Here is a 19,106-nt window from a genome sequence, read left to right as displayed (position 1 = left end):
AATATCTATATATCTATATCTATAGATATAGATATATAGATATATCGCAATTATCTGTAAAAAAAAAAAATACTGTATATATATATAGAGTTTTTTTTTTACAGATAATTGCGATTGTGGTTTATAGATATTTTTATGTGTCATGTTATTTGGACATTTGACTGTATGATGGATATTCTACTTTCTTTTTTTAATATTCTAAAATCTCTACTAAAACAAATAATTAAACAATTAAGATATGTATTTATGAAACACCCTAATTCTTTTATTTTAAACCGTGCAGGGTAGCATGCGTGGGTAGGCACTCAGTTGAATGTTGTTGGTTCCTGAACTTGAGGTCAATTCTCTGCATGGCTGAAGGTGAACACATACACACTTTTCTCTACCATAAGTGTTCTTTTAAGTTCTTATCTTTGGTTTCAATGTGCCTGAATTGTGGCGTCACACTCTAAACTATATCTGACTCATATTTTGTGAGGTCTGTAGATATTCGAGCTCAATAAATTGAAATTTTTTTGGTTGTTTTTTTACTGGGAGTTCTGAAGGTTAGCATTAGCATGCTAAATTAGCCTGTTTTAGCTGAAACTGCGTCATCGTTAGTTAGCAAAACTAGAGCAAATAAAAACTTTATTTAAAACACTGTCAATGCTGTGAGTGTGAATGGTTGTCTGTCTCTGTGTGTTGGCCCTGTGATGGACTGGTGACCTGTTCAGGGTGAACCCCGCCTCTTGCCTGAAAACTGCTGGGATAGGCTCCACCCCCCCCCCCCCTACCCCCCACTCTTAACAGGATAAGCAGTAGAAATGGATGGATTATTCCTCCGAGACTCAATACAACATCATCTTTTCAATATTTGTATGAAGAAGTATTTCCAAAAAGAAGACAATGATATTTACATGACCCTTTACAGGATAAGAGGTAGAAAATGATCCATTGATCAAATTAAATAGCACAGCTAAAACTCCCCCTACCCACTTCCCACTTGGTGTTAAACCTCCCTGAATTATAAATAAGTGTGCAAGACCCCGGGGAGCTGTTTGCCCGTTGGACTCCTTGGGAGGAGGAGAGGAGGCAAAGATAAGTTTGAGCAAATATTTCACACTGTTCAATTCATTGTCTCCTATTTTCCTTTTACCTTTCCTCAATTACCAAACCCTTCAGTTGCGAATCAATGTGTTCTTTATTTCTATTCACGGACCACTGAGAGGCAGGAGCCCAGCGTCCCTTCTAAAATGACAGTGAAGACAGTCACAATAAGACAATCAATAACATCAAAATATTCACAAAAGTGACCAAATGTTTATTTAACCCTGTGCCATACCATGAGCCAAGCATCCATTTTCTTCTGCTTATCCTGTTAAGGGTCACAGGGGGGCTGGAGCCTCTCCCAGAGGCTTTCGGGCGAGAGGCGGGGTTCACCCTGAACAGGTCACCACTCCATCACAGGGCCATCTTATTTAGACAGACAACCATTCACACTCACAGCCACGCCTACGGTCAATTTAGAGTATCCAATTAGCCTCATCCCATCTTAATGTCTTTGGACTGGAGAGAACCCACACAGGCACGGGGAGAACATGCAAACTCACACAGAAAGATCCCGTGCCCGTTCCAAACCCGGAACCTTCTTGCTGTGAGGCCACTGTGCTGACCACTGCACCACCGTGCAGCCCCGGGAATGAACAATATCAAACAATTATGACAGCAAAAAGCAACACAGTTGCTGCAAATAAGGGGAGAGAGGAATGCTGACAGAAAATTGCCAATTGTGTAAATTCATAAATTTCTATATTTACTTTACCACTCAATGCACTCCCTATGCCTCCCACATCCAAAGCTCTGAAACTTAAAACTTGATGCACCACGTTTAAACATGATACTCAATCAGAATCTTTTATTGTCGCTGTACGGGGGGGGGGGGGGTACAGTGAAGCTAGTTAAAAGAGAGCGCTCTTCCTCTGAGGCGCTCTGAGGCAGTAGGAAGAGGAGATGTGTTCCAGGGTGGGCAGAGGGCAGCCGATAATTTTTTGGGTGGTGTTTATGACCTTCTGCACCGCCCTCCTATCCTCTGCTGTGGAGCCAGCGTACCACACTCCTGGACTGTAGGTCAGGACGCTCTCCACGGAGGAGTGGTAGAAGCCCAGCAGCAGCTTGCAGTCCAGGCTGTTCTTCCTGAGGACACGCAGAAAGTGCAGCCTCTGCTGAGCCTTCTTCACCAGGGCCCTGACACTGTAGGTCCAGGAGCAGTTGGAGGAGATGTGGGTGCCCAAGAACCTGAAGGTGGTGACAGTTTCCACCTGTTCTCCATTTATGAGGAGGGGGGTGTGGTCCTGTCTGTTCCTCCTGAAGTCCATAATAAGTTCTTTGGTCTCATGGACTTCAGGGTCAGGTTGTTGCCTGAGCACCAGGGAGACAGTTTCTCTACCTCCGCCCTGTACGCTGTCTTGTCCTCGTCATGGATGAGTCCAGCCACGGTGGTGTTGTCCACATATTTGATGATGCGGTTGGTTGGATGGGTTGGAGTGCAGTCGTGGGTGTACAGGGCGAACAGCAGAGGGCTCAGCACGCAACCTTGAGGGGACCCGGTGCTGAGTGAGAGTGTGGAGGAGTGGTGTGTGTGTGGAGTCTCACCAACTGAGGGCGGCTTGACAGGCAAGGCAAGGCAATGCAAGGCAATTTTATTTGTAGAGCCCGTTTTCACAAACAGTTTGTCTCCAGGCTTCACATGGCATCATAACAACATCCTCTGCCCTTAGACCCTCACATCGACTGAGGAAAAACTCCATAGAAAACCCTTTTAACAGGGAAAAATCTGAGAAACCTCAGGGTGAGCAACAGAGGAGGATCCCTCACCCAGGAGGGACAGACGTGCAGTAGATGTTGCGACAGGAAGTTTTTTAGCCAGTTGCAGGTGGGAAGGGGGATACGGAGCTGCAGGAGTTTATCATGGAGAATGTCCGGGATGATGGTGTTGGACGCTGAGCTGAAGTCCACGAAGAGCATCCTCACATAGCTCTTCCCGGTCTCCAGGTGGCTCAGCGCTGTTTGAAGCGTTTGAGCGATGGCGTCCTCCATGGACCGGTTTGCCCTGTAAGCAAACTGGTGGGGGTCGAGGGAGGGAAGCTGTCTCTGATGTGCTGGGAGACTGATCGCTCAAAACACTTCATGATTACAGACGTCAGGGCTATCGGTCTGTAATCGTTTAGGCTGTCTATGGCAGATTTTTTGGGGATGGGGATGGTGGAGGCCTTCAGACATGTGGGGACGGTGGCAAGTGTCAGGGAGAGATTGAAAAGTTTGGTGAGGATCCCTGTTAGCTGGTCTGCACATGCTTTAATCACCGTTCAATCACCTGTTCCCGGAGGGAAAGAGGTGGGGTGCCTGTGCTGGAATCGGGCGGGGGGGGGGGGGGGGGGGCAGTGCCTGCGGGTGTCTGGAGGTGGTCTCAAACCGGGCAAAGAAGCTGTTCAGCTCCTCTGCTGCTGCTGGGGGATGTGGGAGGGGGGTGGCCTCTGTAGTTGGTCAGGGCCTGAATGCCCTTCCACATCTTACGCGGTTATTGTCCGTTAGGTACCCCTCTATTTTGTTTTTGTAGGAGACCTTGGCCTGTTTGATGCCCCTCCTCAGGTCAGCTCTGGCGGTGCTGTAGAGAGCCTGGTCCCCTGACTTGAAGGCAGAGTTCCTGGCTCTGATCAGGGTCTGGACTTCACTTGTTATCCAGGGCTTCCTGTTGGGGAAGACCCGGATTTGTCTTTCCTCTGTGACATTTTCTACACAAGAAGTGCATTCAGGTCTGACTCTGTCCCATAATAAAGCATAAGTGGAAATACTTGAGTTTTTGGCCTAATCAAAGTGAAATTAATTCTATAGACTGAATATATCTGTGACAAATACCAAAAGATGATCAATTCTATTTCTTTTTTCAAAGTATTGTCTACATTAGTGATTATATGGCTCCAGCAGTTTGGAATAAAAAAACAATAACAATAAAAAAAACAGCTGAGAATCTGTAGCGTTCATAGGGATGATGTCAGGAAAAGATGGCGATCACTCCGGTCTCTGAATACTCTCTCCCCCTAAAGAGAACCTTGCACAATAATTGCGCCAAGGTCCACCGGATTATTCAAAAATGGTAATGCCATTTTCAAAAAAAGGTGGTTAGTGAAAGGACAACGCTTTTTATACTCAGAAACTCAGAACGTAACCTGCTCCGGACCAGGTTGTTTGCCGTATCAGTTACCATGGTGATCTAGCCAGGTTAAAAGAGAGCCACCTTCGTGACATTGAAAACCCTGGCTTTAGTCTCAACGCCCCTCTCTAACACACTGACCTCGCTTCGTAGTTCACCCCTCTGGATCCAATGTATTGATCTTGATAGAATGAGTGTGTGTGTGTGTGTGTGTGTGTGTGTGTGTGTGTGTAATCAATATTCTCTATCCTGTAACTCACCAACCCTGCTGTCAATCATAAAAAAGCCATAGAAATGACTGATTAATGTGAGATTGTTAGATTTCTGTATTTCTACAGGAGTGGGACGTTTCCTACCCTCAATAAAGACTTTTGGACTCTTGCTGTGTTTTTATTTACATTGATGTCCATAAACAGGAAGTGTTCACTCTAAGAACAAAAACCAGAGGCACAGGGAGGGACTTGACCCAGCAGCCACTCAGGTGTGAAAGCATTCACCGCTCTGGGGGATAAGTGATCCAATGATCCTCAAAACATTTAACTTTTAGAAAACCTGGTTGTGCAGCCAGAGGAAGGAAGTTTCAAACATTCCAGCTAAGCTCAGCACCACAACTGTCACTTGTCACCGGCGTAAGAACGAGGAAAAGTTTGTCTTCCGTCACACATTGAACAGAAGAGTCAGAGCAGTTTCATCTTCATTGATATTTCACAACACAAACTTCACGTCTGTGTGTATCAGGTCTTTATTGTACTCATTGGATGAAAGATCAAATCTGCACATGCGTGCGAGACTTGTTGAGAGTTGATGGGTAGATTTGAAAGACTTAATAATGACAAAACAATAGAGGAGAGTTCAGGTTGTCATCTTTGGTTCATCGAATGCTGCTGCACAGACTTCTGGGTAATTCATGGCCATGACTGGAGTCCATGTCAGATTGACCAGTCAGGTTTCAGCTTTAGTTTCATGCACGTAAAGAGTCAGTGAACAAGAGAGGCGAAAACACACCTCACCATGCTCAGATGAAGACTCAGCATTTTTATATCAGACCACAAGTTGAATGTTTAAGACTTTTAGCATGTTGAAAACCTGTGTTCAACCCATTACAGTCAAAGTATTCCTGTGTTTGTGAGTAGACTTTTCTCTCCATCAGTTTACTGAGAACTGGGAGAATAGTGACAGGTCTACTGTTCTCCCAGTGAATGCTGGTCTGCCATGTTTAGGTTAGGGAATAATTTTACCCTCTTTCCAGATAGTGGGATAAATACCCTTCATTAAGCATGCATGTAATATATGACAAACTGGACCATAAACATAGACAGCTGCCAGACCAAGTACTTTACTGTCCAGCATGTCAGTACCCACTGAGCTGTGCTCAGGCAGACACTTCAGCAACATTCTTACTTCCTGCTTGTCTACACTATTAAACTGAAAAAGTGCAACTCTTGTCTATCATCACATTCTTTTTCATGAGCTTTAAATAATCAGAATCGGTGTTGTCCATATTCTGGCTGAGTACATTGACCTTATTTCAGAAGATATCATTACAGTGATATGCTGTATCAGATGGTTTGGTCAGAAACGTGCCTTCTGATTCCATAAAGGAAGCCCATTATTTCATTAAGGGTTTTCTAGACTTCTTTATCATTTTGCTTTACCGTATTTTTTCTTTGCATGTAATATTCTGTTTTCATTGATCTTTTCAGTTTTGTAACCTGGTTCCACAGTTGACAGTACATCAGTCGGTCCTCCACTAATCCAGACTTTACTAATGTAGATTTGCTTTATTGCTTTCCTTCATGAGGCTCTTTAGGAAGGCCAGAGGTCAAATCCCTGTGTAGATGATTTAATATCCTAGCAATATGTTTTGTATGTATGTATGCATAAATGATATGTAGGGGGAGAAAAAAACTCCTACAGTGATTTTAGATCTCATAATATATTTTAATACTATTTAAAAAAAAAAACAACTTGAAAAATAAAAATGTTAACCAAGGAAATAGATGAAAAACTCCTGAGATTATCTTCAGATTTAACTACCGGGCAGAATATTCTTTCTGAGAAGCCACAAGAAAGGCGGGTCACCTACAGTACACGACGGTAAATATAGTAGTGGATTATCAGTGGTTTTCAAAGGCTGATGAATCAATGAATCCTTCCCAAATTGTTTCTCTTGTTTTTGGGAAAGTTCAGAATCATCGGATAAACACACTTTGGCTTTTTTGTAGAGGAATTTTTATGTAAGAAAAGCAGTGTTGTTGTTTGTTTTTTTTACATGTCAGAGGCATTAAAGTATTCATTCAGTTTATTTTGTATAAAATATTCATAGTGTGGTTCAAAACGTTTTAAATATTTGTTCTAGGGATCTACTACCTTAATTTATTCCTCATTTTTAAACTGGATCTCTAAATGACATCCAACTCGTGTGTCTGTGATGTATCTTCCGCCAACCAGGAAATTAACGACGAAGAAGAGATTCAGCGTTTGCGCATGCGTACACGGAGCCAGTGTCATGGCGGCATCTGTAGCTCCAGCTGGGGAAGTTGTGAAATAATCTATACAGGGGGAGTTTTAATGATGGAAACGGACTGTCGACGCTGAGTTCCGTGGTACTATCACACTCTTGACAGAGTAGACCCCCAAGACACAAGAGGAAAACCATGACAGCTAACGAGGATCAAGAGGTAACTTTATGAATGAATGATGATGCAGTAGGGGGCTAGCTGCTCTTAGCGGCTAACTGCTACATTAGCCTGACTGCCAGGCATCTGTTGAGCACAGTTGATGACGCGTCTGTCCCTTAAACGGCCAAAGTAGCCAAGACGTCGGCATTTATTCAACAAACAAGATGTCCGTTTAGCTACTAAGTCGCGCAAGCAACAGTACCTAACGCAGTTCTGGCTTTATTTCAATCCAAAATGTTAAAATTCATCATGGAGGCTAGGTCATGCCAAAATTCCATTTAAAAAAATCTGTAAGTCTTAAGCTTTATTTTGTTATAGAAAGGGCGGTGTGTTGGCTAAACCATTACCCCAGTCCTTTTCTAGATAAAATATAGTCCATTAAGTAATTTGGTGTGTATTTTATCCACCAAAAAGCAACATTTTAGTCAATAAAACATCAATTGTTAAAGCAGAGGATGCACATAAATTGAATAAATTTGACAGTTAAATTTAATGGATCCCCATAAAATTAAGCTTGTTTTTTATGTATATTGATTTGACTGTTGGATTGTTTCAAACAATCTGTTTTTACAGAGAAAGAGTCAGTCATGCATTGAAAGATATTCTTTAGATATGGTGAAGGGATCATTTGGTATTAGTATTTTTCTTCTTCATTTTATATTGAGTTTCTTTTCCCTTTTAAATTTTGTTTATACGTACATGCACTGCTGGTAGTCGCATGTTGTTGTTGTTGGTTTTTTTTTTTTATAAAGATGACCTGTATTCTCTGGTGGCATGAGAGAGAAATAAAAACTAAAGTTTACGGTGCTTCATTAACCCTCCTATCTTGCCATGTCATGTACATTAGATGGAGCTGGAGGCTCTTCGCTCCATCTATGAGGGTGACGAGTGTTTCAAGGAACTAACTCCAGCTTCTTTTCAGTTTCGGGTGAGTTCTGCACCAAACCTCCCCTCAGAGTCTGATTTTTTAATAAGTCTAAGTTTTTGTGTCTAAACTTCTTTTTATCTGTATTAAATGACAGATAGGAGACCTGGAGGACTCCAAAGCCTTCATCCTGGATGTGGCGTGGCCGGAGAGGTATCCTGAGGTTGCGCCACAAATCTCCCTGGATGCTTTTTTTAACAACAGGATGTGAGTTGCACAGAGAGCAATGCATTACTTTTCGGGTTTAAAAATATACCAAATGACTCCTCTCAATACCAATTTTACTACCTAATTTATTACTGCCTGTCAAAATTAAACAGTTATTACTTCTCTGTCACACTCTTTAAAATAGGGATTTGTTTCTCCTCAAAATGCCATGCCTTACACTTGGGGAAATTTACATTGGGCCGTCAAATTAACATTGCGAGTTTTTTTTAAGAATATTTAAATAGTTCACACACATGAATATTTGAATATAGCAGCAGTGATATAATAATACTACCAGGTGGCAGTAGTTTTCTTCCCATGGTGATGAGGGCTATAACCAGGAAAACTGAGTTTATCGCTTCTGCTAATGAAGCGGAAAAAAAAAAAAAATTAAAGCAGGCAACAGAAGTAACATTTTTGAAATAAGTTGAATTAATTAGTTAAACAACTTCAGTTTTAGTGGTTTATTTAGATCTACGATGCCTGAGATTATGGCAGAAATACTGAATCCTCAAACAGTCAATTTTAATTTGAACGTTAGAATTCACTTTTTCAGGTTTAGGCCACAATGGCTTAAACCTGATAAACCCTGACACTCATGCTTTAGTGTGTGTGTGTGTGTGTGTGTGTGTGTGTGTGTGTGTGTGTGTGTGTGTGTGTGTGCGTGTGTGTGTGTGTGATGGCAGCTCTTCAGAGACCAAGCAGCTGATCCTCTCTAAGCTGGACGAGCAGGTGGAGGCTAACCTGGGCACTGCCATGATGTACACCCTGTTTGAGTGGGCCAAGGAGAACCAAGAGGCCCTGATGGAGAACCACAGGCCTGTTGTGTCTGCTGTGGTCAGTCACACTTCACTTCTGAACAAAGCCCTTGTGTCGTTAGCATTCTCATGATTAGGACTGAGTGTATCCTCCTCCTCCTCCTCCTTAGACATTGACGTCCAGCAGTGAGGTCTCATCCACCTCCTCGTCCGCCAAGAAGAAGGAGAAGAAGGAGCAGCTGACTAAAGCTCAGAAGAGGAGGATCATCAGCAGAACAGGTGCAGCTGTCACTCCTCTCTCTCTCTTACTCACCCACTCACTCTCTCACTTTGTCTCTCTCTCTGTCTCTCAACATCCATAAAACTTGAATGCCTTTGACACTGAAAATAGTGCACCTGTGTGACTCTGGAAATTCTCTTAAAACAAGAGCTGATCAGCAGGAATACGCGCACCTGTTTTAAGGGGCTTTCCTTGATTCTTCCGTCACGTACCTGCATTGACTTCCTGCCTCAGACAATCAATTATTATTCAGCTGGAACTGCTAAAGAAATGAACTGTACTTGCTGGAAGAGAGCAGCAAGACAAACAAAAGGGCTAAATGATAAAAACGTAAGATGAGGAGGAGCCATTGGAGGCTTCAGTAACAGATATACAGATATTGTTCAGATTTTGCCACGAGGTCCGGGAACGAATACAACTTTTCACTTAGAAGTGATATAAAATTCTGTGTTTGCTCAAAAAGTTATCTCTCAAATATGTTTTGGGTCAATCCTCCTCAGAAATAAATCACCCCAGCTCTATAGTTAACCAGCTAATGTTAGCGAAGGGATCAGGGCTTTCCAAAGTGAGGACCAAAGGGAGAAAAAAAAACACTTTTTTTAAGTCATAATGTGAAAATAACATTATAATGTGATTTAAAACAAATCCGACAATTTTATTACGTGAAAATATTGTTATAATGTAAAAAGTAAGGATTATTACAATAATAATCTTGTAATCTTGATAATCAGACTATAATATGAAACTTTTTTCTTTTTCTGGTGCAGCAGCCTCCATAATAACAAAAAGCCAGATAAAATGAAATAAAAATAGTTTATAGAGTTGCACTATTCATTTTCATTCTAAGGTAAAAAGGTAAAAATTCTCTTTGAATGTAAAACATCCTGAAATATTTTTTGTGAATATAATCAGGTGGTTCGTGCAGTCAGTTGTCACTCAGACAAATGACTTTTTGACAACATTTTCTGTTTTGTTTTCATTCATTTTCAGTGTTGGCCCTTTAAGCCTGAAGGTTTAGGCCTCCTAGTCCAGATTATCAACCAGTCATGATTTCGTGAACTCAACCCAAATGACTTCTGCTTTCAGATAACAAAGGAGAGCTGCCAAGAGGCTGGAACTGGATCGACGTTATCAAAGTACGTGCATGTTAGCTTTTCTCCACTAGATGGCACTCTTATCGACCTTTAACGTCAAATCAACATTAATCATGTTTTCCTCCCATGCCAACTCCGCTTCACAACTGTGCAGCATGTAAGTAATCATCTTGAATCCAGACTTGATCCAGGTTGTTCTCACCATCAGTTCTGATGGTTTGTTGTTGTTTGTGTGTTGTTGCAGCTGAGTAAAACAGGAGGGAAAGACGACGAGTAGGACGAGAACCGGGTGCGTCCTGTCTCGATGCCTTCACATCCAGCCTCACCAACATGTTACACTCAGATTGACCACTTCCACCTCCAGAAAGCAAAAGCTTTCAGGAAGCAAACAGGATACACACACACACGCACGCGCGCGCACGCTCCAGCTGCATCTTGTGTAACGTGGCCAGCTCAAGGTGGAGGTGACATCTTCTGCACCATCATCCAGCAGCACCACTGCCATCTCTGAGAGGAAGCCCGACCGCCTGCAGCTGGCGCTGTAAATGTTGGGATTCTGGTTCTGAATGGATGTGTCAGTGTGTCAAGTAGCATCCAGCTGTTACTCTGAGGTATCATGTGACTTTGTGAAAACAGAATTTTTTTTTTTTAACACTCAAAATATCACTTCTTTCACCATTTTCTTATTTTGACGAATCATGTCCCTGTGAACCAATGGGCTCAAAATTTTTATATATATAAATAAAATCAAATTTGGTCCTCCATTTGTCTAAGAATGTCATGTGACATGAATTTGAGCGACTGTATAAGGAGAGAACAATCCCAGGAAGTTGTATGTGTGAAGACAGTTACGAAGAAATACACAAGACGCATTTGAACGCGTGTAAATGGCGGGATGTTCCTGGGTAAAGATTTGAAATGTGTTCATATCAAGGTTGTTTTGGGTGTTTTTATGCTTACATTTTAATAAAATGTACGACCAACTCACAAAAGGGTGTGTGTGTGGAACGTTGGATCAGCTCAAATGAAGACAGTCTTGTGAAAGGCTCAATTATGGCTGAGTTTCATGAAATAGCACCTCTGTAATAGGTACGGTACTGCACTGGTGAGAGTACATCAAAGTTAGTCATCGTAGAAGTTTAATTCCCTCAACACCTGTTCAATACTTTCATCCTGATGATAGATCAGGTGTAGGAGTAATCTGCTGTCCCCGGTCTGGAAAGTAGTTCCGCTTATCTGATACTAAAATGGTAATGTCTTGTCATTTTAAATGATTTCAGAACAAATGTCAAACATCTCGTATTAATGCAGGGAAAGAGTATTTTGGGGGAAAATGTAAGCTAGGATTTGGGATGTAGGTACACCAACACTTCCCGTCCATTCCCATTCACTACGCTAAGCTAACTAGCGAGCAGCTGGTTTCTGTGGCTTTCAGCTTCCTCATGAAGTAGAGAGGAATGAAGGATCTAATTTCATGTCTGATTCACAGGAGAATGGACAAGAAATCCCCTCTAAAGGCATGTTCCTTTAAACGTGAACATAATCCTGAAATTAGACAGGAGACTGGAGCCCTGGAGGGAAGAGATGATGAAGCTAGACAGAGAGAAGGAAAGAATCGAAGACAGAAAATCCTGTGGGACATGGAGCGTCCAGCCACTCGTGTCCAAAGAGGGACATCTGCTGGAGGGTATACATAGCTGTGAGCTGTATTATGTAAATGTTATGGGTAAGGAAAGTTCATGACAAAATTAAATTTTCAATTTCATGCAAATACAAAAAAAAGCTTTTCAAGAGCCAATTCTCCGACAATCCCAGGACGGAATCTTCATCGCTGAAACTTCAGCAGGGAAGAAGAAAAACTGACAAGTGAAGGACTATACTTTGTTTTAATGAATAAAAAAAATTACTGACATAATAGTGAATCAGTGTAAACACAAACATGATGTCTTATTCCAGTGTCCCAATCAACAACCACCTCCTTCATTAAGCACCCCACCCACCCTACCCCCCACCTGCAAACATGAAGGTCATTCTCTCAAACAGTTTTGGTGTTTTGAGACTGACGCTGATTGCAAATGATTCGGAATCATTCAGAGAACTGATAATAAACAACTTTTTTGTTTTGTTTTGCCAAAAAACAAGGAAATAATGACCATTGGCAGGACTGTTTATTAAATTAGGTTCATGTCCAGAAAGAAAAGGGTTAGTAAAGCAGTCAAAATCAAACAGAAGTCTCACTAAAGACTGGACTGGACTTTCTTGCAGACTACAGTACAGTTATAGCCGGTGTGAACAATGGGCCTCATTCATGAAAGCTTCTTACGCACAAATTTCTTCTCAACACCCTGGGACTTTTTAGCCCTGGATTTAGTCTTACAGGCAGCAAGCAAAGCCTGAATAATCTGACACCGGTTGTGTACCTCTGTCAATCGACCAGGCTTCTCTAGACCTGAAAATCAATGTGTGAGAACTTTACGCGAATGAGGCCAAATCAGTTATACAGCACAAGTTCAATCACAACCTGTCCTGGATTCCTAATAAGCGCTGCTACTAATCTGCTCGATTGTGCTCTTACATCACATCAACTGTTATCAGCTACTACTGAGTCTTTCACCCTCAGGCCGGAGAGGTCTTCCACGTGAGGACGGCTCACTACCTGGACCGCCGGTCTTTTCTGTTCTTGTCTAGGCTTTTGTCCATAGTCTTTTCGTTGTCCCCTCTGCATTTGGGGCAGTACCACTTGCCCTTGGGTTTGTATGTCAACCCCACGCAGGAGAAGTGGAACCACTCAATGGGACACTGGTCGTTGTCGCAGCCGATCATCTCACCGTAAGACACCTGCTCACACAAGCAGTAGGTGGGCTCGTTGGGGTCAATGGCAAAGTCGACCGGCGAGGCATCTCGCTCCTGTTTGGCCTTGCGTTTCTTCTTTTTTGCAGACTTTGACTTTTTCTCTCGGGGCGGAGGGATGGAGAGCTCTTCCACTGCATCGTCCACCAAAGAGCCATTGGCTGACGGATGGCTGGAGTCGCGGCTCTCACTGTTGCGTTGGCGCCGCGGCCGACGGGCTGAGGTGCGTTCGGGAGCTGGGGACTCTTGCACACTGGAGCGCCGTTCTGCAGAGAGACGATCAGCCTCGCCAGAATCCTGGAGGCACAGCGAATTAGAGTCCATTTGTCTGGAGCGGTTCTCCACCAACTCCGTCATCTGGGTCACCACATGGATCTTCTCGTCGCCCAGCTCCTGGCTGACGATGAGCGCTCGCTGCAGCTGGATCTGCAGGCGCTTCCGCTGAGCTGCATCCTGCTCAGCTTTGTACTTCTCAAATACTTCGTCCACCTCCTTCAGCACCTCTGCAAAGATGATGACCACATAAATGAAGGTAATCATCAAATACTGACTTTTTTCTTCATGATTTAACATAAAAGCCATGTCACAAGTCAACCACAAAGTATATGAAAATGTTGAATGTCATAGCTCACAAGACAGGTTCTGGAGAGTGGCACAGGAACGAGTCCAAAACGTGGAAGTACATTAGCATCGGTGAGTTCCCTCACCTCAGTATATGATGTCTGTGGTCAGCTTATATTTTTTTTCAATTTCAAAGTGTTTGTGTGTCTTAAAAATGGCAGCTGCTAACAAGTGCCATATTGGATTCCTTACAGAGATTCAATATCCCAATATTGTACAAACGATTTGTTTGATAGCTGAAATTTACTGCTGTCGATACCATCTTTATAAAAACAAATTTATATGAAAATACGAGATGAGAATATGGGAAAACGTATGTGAACAACTGCCTATTTGACCATTTTTTTCACCCTCAAAAGGAAAAGCCCATAAATCATATAAACTGTTCTCTTGGATGATGTCCATCAAAGATGATGCCACAACATCCATCCAACAGTATTGACTTCTTAATGTAATTTTCATTTATCTAATATAATGTTATGACACTGACATTTACTTTGTTGGGTACCAGTTTATATCTTGTCTCCTAAATTGAAATGGAAACTATAAAATGAAATAACTGAACCAAATTTGTTCAGCGAATCTGCAATTTGAAAATTGCAGTGAATTCTGAAAATATTTTGAGTATACCACAATATGTAGTACAAAATATACCATCAAATACTTACATCATGACACGTATTACATGGTCCACGCCAAGCCCTAAATACTACATAACCTACTTTTGTTTAAGGTCGTGCATAACTGTGTATATTTTAAACTTAAGTTGTGAAATTTCAAATATTTCACAGTTACACCCTGGAGGAGAGGGGAGCCGTAGTCAAATCCTGCCTACCGGAAATGACGACAGAGTCAGAGGGGGTTGACTAGAAGACGAGCTATCCGGCTCTGCAGTTCACACAGTCGACGGAGCACCATGGTGTGGCAACACCACGGAAGCCCGCGAATTTGTATACGTCGCTCCAGAAACATTTCAAACGAACGCTATGTCAAATCGGTCGATATAAATATATATATCGTTCTATCGGTCAAATGTGTCGTGGAACGCCTCGGTGGTCGATGTTGCCGGTTAGCCTGCGTCAACACCAAGCAACAATAAGGACCGTTTCCCTCGACTGAACACACGACGACCTAAACGTTGCCTCCAAACACATCAATAATGAAAATATCGGCTGAATATGGCATCATCGGTGTCACAATCCGGAGCTGGAATGAACGTTACGCGGCTTTACATAAAGCGCATCGACCGTGGTCACCGGGCGAAGATTCGCGTCTCTATCGACACAATGAATGATAGACAAATATTAATTTTCCGTCATCGACTTCGGAACACACTCAACACAAACGACGAAGGCTCACTTTCAACAAACGTCTACGTTTGTTCATTGTTTTCCCTGGTATTCGCTTAATAATCCATCACGGTGGGCGGCAATGTCTACCAAATGAAAAAGTTGATTTTATTATTAAATAGTGCTCGTTTTTTAATGATAGCGGTGCCGAATTTGTCACTGGCCACGATACTTTAAGCTGACATGTTAGGTGATATTATTGGGTTTATATACATTTGTCAATGGCGAGAAAACTCGATTGACGAGATTTTCTAATGGAGCTTGGTTACCGACCGAACAAGACGGCGTGTATTGGGGCTGTGCTCACTGACTTGTTAGTTTATTTAACACACAGCACATCGGTGTAATATTCTACAAATCAGCGAGTCATATTGAAGTACATCTGAGCTCGGGGCTCTCGGTTTCTGCAAAATGGGAACGAGGCTGGCGCCTGCTCCACCATTTCAACACACCGTCCTCCAGTGTTGCCACATTTAAACCCACTAAAACAAGAAATACGCAAATAAAATACCTTGATACTTTGCATCAATTTCCCGAAGCAAGGAAACATTTCTTTGTATGTCCAAAGGCAGGGACTCAACACATTCCAGGTAATCCTCCACATAGTTGACCAGTTGTTGCGACTTGTCCGTGTTTGGATAGTGATGGCCCAACATCGTCCCTCCGATGCATAGAGGCACGATTAGATTTGGACGGAAATAAGGAAAATATACTGTTAGATTGAAATGCTTGGCGACTTTGCAGCTTGTAGGGCAGTTCCAGGCAGCAGTTCACTTCAAACAAAACTCAAGCTACTGCGCATGCGGGAGTATTTTCCTTTTATGGTATTTTACAGTTTCCTCTCGTTTGTCGTCATAGGAGGCGGGGCCGGTGGGAATTGTGTACAGAGATTGGCAGAGAGTGACCTCATTAACATAACATTTTCCCGGGAATTTAAACCAATGAGGGAATTTTAAACATAGTTTTTGTATCTTTTTTTTAGTTGAACATTTGTCATCAGTACGATATGAAATATATTTAAAATCTGTCTTACCAAGTCAAATAGCATCATTCCATGAGAATTGTTTAGACAGCATACATGTATAGAGAGTGAAAGAGAGAACAATATACACACATACATACATACACACACATATATATGTGTGTAAAACTTATATATATATAGAGAGAGAGAGAGAGAGAGAGAGAGAGAGACAGAGAGAGAGAAGGATTAATGCCTTATGTTTTAAAATTTTGAGACAGAATCAACTCATTACTCTGAGACTTTGCATCTTTTTATGTAATTATCTACTTAACTTTTATGACAATTTGATTATTCAGTAAAATTGTTTTTTTTTTGGTACAGGACACATTTACTTTGGGTCTTTATTTCATATTCCATATAAATTAAATTATTATTTAGCTGTTCGGTGTTTTGCTCAAGGATATTTCAGTATGGCCTCTGAAGGAAATGGATCAAACTAGGAAACTCCTCATGACCAGATGACTTTACTTCCTGAGCCACAGATTTCCTGGGTCGACACCCCAACTCTGTGTCACAGCGGCCCTTCACCAAAAAATGTATATTTTGGTTCGCTGTTCACTGTAGTGAACTACAGGTCTTCTTGTGTGTTTGTTTGTAGCTAAAATCAAGAGTTTGTGGATTACTGAGCACATGGCTGGAGAAAAAAGACGCGGATTACACTGGACAGTGAAAGTTTTGAAGAGTTTTGACTGCCGTTAGCTGTACGTCACCATTAGCATCAAGCTAAATGTACATGGCTGGCTCTTTCTGCATTCTGGAGTCACAAAGAAGTAGTACAGGGGAAAAATAGCTCTTTGTGAGCCATTTGTGATGACTTAAAAGGCAAAATACTTTTTTTGGGGGGGGGGGGGTATTGCTGAAATACCCTGTTGATTTGGAGTATGATATATGAAGTAACCGGCTTGCTTGTTCACCGATATCTCCTACAAATTATACATGAGATTTTAGTTCTACTATTTTCATTATCACTGTAACGCCTGTCTTGTTGCCTCAGACAGATAGTAAATATACTAATGCAACGGCTCCCTAACCTGCAGTAAACCCAGAATATTGCTAAATAGATACAAAGCACATTTTTCCACACTTTTGATGTTTTCCTTATTATTACTAATGTTAGCTTGTTGCACCACAGCCTTTTCGACTATTGTAACACACTGTATTGTCAGTGCAAAGCTATCAAGAGTGTCCACTAGAGGTCCCTATGATTTTAGAGTTCACTCAACAAAGTTTGGGGAAACTCATTTTCAGTTAAAGCTATAAAGCATCAACTTTGCCTCCATCTTGTGTAGTCAGAATGATTAAAAACACTGTAGTTAACATTGCAGCAGTAAAACGATGGATTTTGAGCACCTACAAAAGGCCTTGTTTCACAATCAGAATTGAATGATTAGGCATATTAGGAAAGTCTGAATTATTTATCTATATTCAAGTTGGCAGATGCGAACAGCAGTAGCCCTCTGGTGCACGTGTTCTCCCCATAGAGCATGCTCAGAGGGCATCCTCCCAGTAGCATGTAAATGTTTAAATAGACCAAAACGCGACAGTGTGAAATGCAGAGAGATTTAGCTGGCAGCAATTAGCAATTAGCATTATGAGAACTTGTCTGACAAGGGCCTGAATGTGAGGGACGTTCATTTATTCGTAAAGGTGCTTCAGGCAGCTAGGATGAGTAGATTTGTACCACCAGATATCAACAGCAGTATTATCTCAAATGAAAACACAGTCACTGAGTCACTGAGCAGAAAAAGGCAGATTTTGTCTTCTGGTTAGGAATCTCTTGTAATGGTTGTTGAATGCTGTTTCTTTCTTTGCAAATTTGTTAAAACTTTTAGTGAACTGCAGCTTTATTTAAGGTTTTGACACATACACACACACACACACACACACACACACAAACACACGCGCACACACTGAATCACTAAGAGAATCGTGAGTAAGCAGTAAGTTTATTTTCCTTATTGTCAAAAATGACCTGTTACCTTTAAATTCTACTGTGGGCCTTGGCTTCACCCTTCCATGTCACATTACCGGTTTAGTTTCGTTTCCTCAGTAATGATAATGGTGACCTACACAGAAATTTTACAGGCAGGGATCAACAGTAGTGCTTCCTTTTGTTGATTTCAAAATAAATTCCCTCTCATGAACCACTTCTTATTTTCAATTTGAACTTTTTTCATTCTTTTTAATAATGCTCTCAGCTAAATTCCCTGCATAAAGATATTTAACAAGTACCAAGTCAGAATTAAAGGTGCTATGTGTAAGATTGAACCATCCTGCAGCATCCCATTATTTTTGTGTGAACCATGATTAGGCTCATGAAATCTGACTTTACAATAACCAGTTATCAATTAAAGTCAACTGCTATCTAACCATCAGCGTACTATCCTCCAATGTGGACAGAAATATTTTATTAGTCTCTATGTAATGTGCTTCATAACTGTACATGAAGTGTTTAGAATGTGTATCACATGACACTTTACAAATAGAGTATGTCTAGTGCCACATGCTTCAAGATAATCTTATATATAATCTTATATTTTAAAGAGACCCAAGAAAAAAAGAGGACCCAGAAAGAACTTGATGACAACTGTGACATTAAAAAAAACAACAACGCCTTTTTACAGGAAGAAATGTTGAACAGACTCTGTTCAGGTGGCCATCTTCCTCGACTGGTTAGGGAGGAAGAGAGCAGGAAAGAGAGAGAATGGATCAAATGTAGATAGGTAGAAAGTGAAGAAGAGACAGAAAGAGGCAGAAAACATGCCAAACAACAGAAAAATAACAATAATATTAGCTTGAATAATATTACACAGCTCGCAATGATGACATCTACATCTAAAACTACCACAACAACATACTGGAGTGTAGTATGGACAGTACAGTATCACCCGCTGATACCAGTAGAAATACATGCACAAACACCACAATGCAAATATTAATAAAATAGCAATGCTAATACTCAAATACAATACTAATTAAAGCAATACTAATGTGTTGCTCTGCCGAGCAAACATAATAGGGTCTTCGCCTGAAGTACCTTCAGGCTCAGGCCCTAATAATGCTCCTGCTAATACAGCACAGTATTAATAGTGTGTGTGCCATGTGGGAAAGTAGAGTGTACTCAAGTT

General features: G+C 41.5%; 2 protein-coding genes across 3 annotated transcripts; one reads left to right on the top strand and one right to left on the bottom strand.

The window, feature by feature from the left end:
* Positions 1 to 6,666: 6,666 nt before the first annotated feature.
* On the top strand, positions 6,667 to 11,117 carry rwdd4 (RWD domain containing 4). Of its 2 annotated transcripts, none has more exons than XR_015111789.1 (7): positions 6,667 to 6,870; positions 7,718 to 7,798; positions 7,893 to 8,002; positions 8,689 to 8,839; positions 8,931 to 9,039; positions 10,127 to 10,291; positions 10,379 to 11,117. XR_015111789.1 is itself a non-coding variant. In XM_086197258.1 (7 exons), the coding sequence occupies exons 1-7, from the start codon at positions 6,847 to 6,849 to the stop codon at positions 10,409 to 10,411; spliced, it is 558 nt and encodes a 185-aa protein (XP_086053384.1). In that variant the 5' UTR covers positions 6,667 to 6,846; the 3' UTR covers positions 10,412 to 11,117. The 2 variants fall into 2 exon arrangements, 1 of the variants encoding a protein (XP_086053384.1); XM_086197258.1 differs by having other exon boundaries at positions 10,127 to 10,176.
* Positions 11,118 to 12,163: 1,046 nt separating this feature from the next.
* Positions 12,164 to 15,744, bottom strand: ing2 (inhibitor of growth family, member 2). Its single transcript, XM_086197151.1, has 2 exons — positions 15,466 to 15,744; positions 12,164 to 13,487 (listed from the first exon to the last, which is right to left on the bottom strand). The coding sequence occupies exons 1-2, from the start codon at positions 15,608 to 15,610 to the stop codon at positions 12,787 to 12,789; spliced, it is 846 nt and encodes a 281-aa protein (XP_086053277.1). The 5' UTR covers positions 15,611 to 15,744; the 3' UTR covers positions 12,164 to 12,786.
* Positions 15,745 to 19,106: the final 3,362 nt, after the last annotated feature.

The sequence above is a fragment of the Aulostomus chinensis genome, chromosome 24 (assembly GCF_037954235.1).
Source record: "Aulostomus chinensis isolate RoL2024-O1b breed Wild chromosome 24, RoL_Achi_v1.0, whole genome shotgun sequence".
Classification (NCBI taxonomy): domain Eukaryota; kingdom Metazoa; phylum Chordata; class Actinopteri; order Syngnathiformes; family Aulostomidae; genus Aulostomus; species Aulostomus chinensis.
The sequence above is the reverse complement of the archived record's forward strand: the minus strand, read 5'-3'. Positions and strand labels throughout refer to the sequence as shown.

What these genes read in the sequence shown, in the direction of transcription:
- rwdd4 (XM_086197258.1), top strand. Translation starts at nt 6,847, where the DNA reads ATGACAGCTAACGAGGATCAAGAG. An exon ending in GGCCTGTTGTGTCTGCTGTG is followed by an intron (nt 8,840 to 8,930) that starts GTCAGTCACACT and finishes CCTCCTCCTTAG; the next exon opens with ACATTGACGTCCAGCAGTGA. An exon ending in GAGGATCATCAGCAGAACAG is followed by an intron (nt 9,040 to 10,126) that starts GTGCAGCTGTCA and finishes TTCTGCTTTCAG; the next exon opens with ATAACAAAGGAGAGCTGCCA.
- ing2 (XM_086197151.1), bottom strand. Translation starts at nt 15,610, where the DNA reads ATGTTGGGCCATCACTATCCAAACACGGACAAGTCGCAACAACTGGTC. An exon ending in AATTGATGCAAAGTATCAAG is followed by an intron (nt 13,488 to 15,465) that starts GTATTTTATTTG and finishes TCATCTTTGCAG; the next exon opens with AGGTGCTGAAGGAGGTGGAC.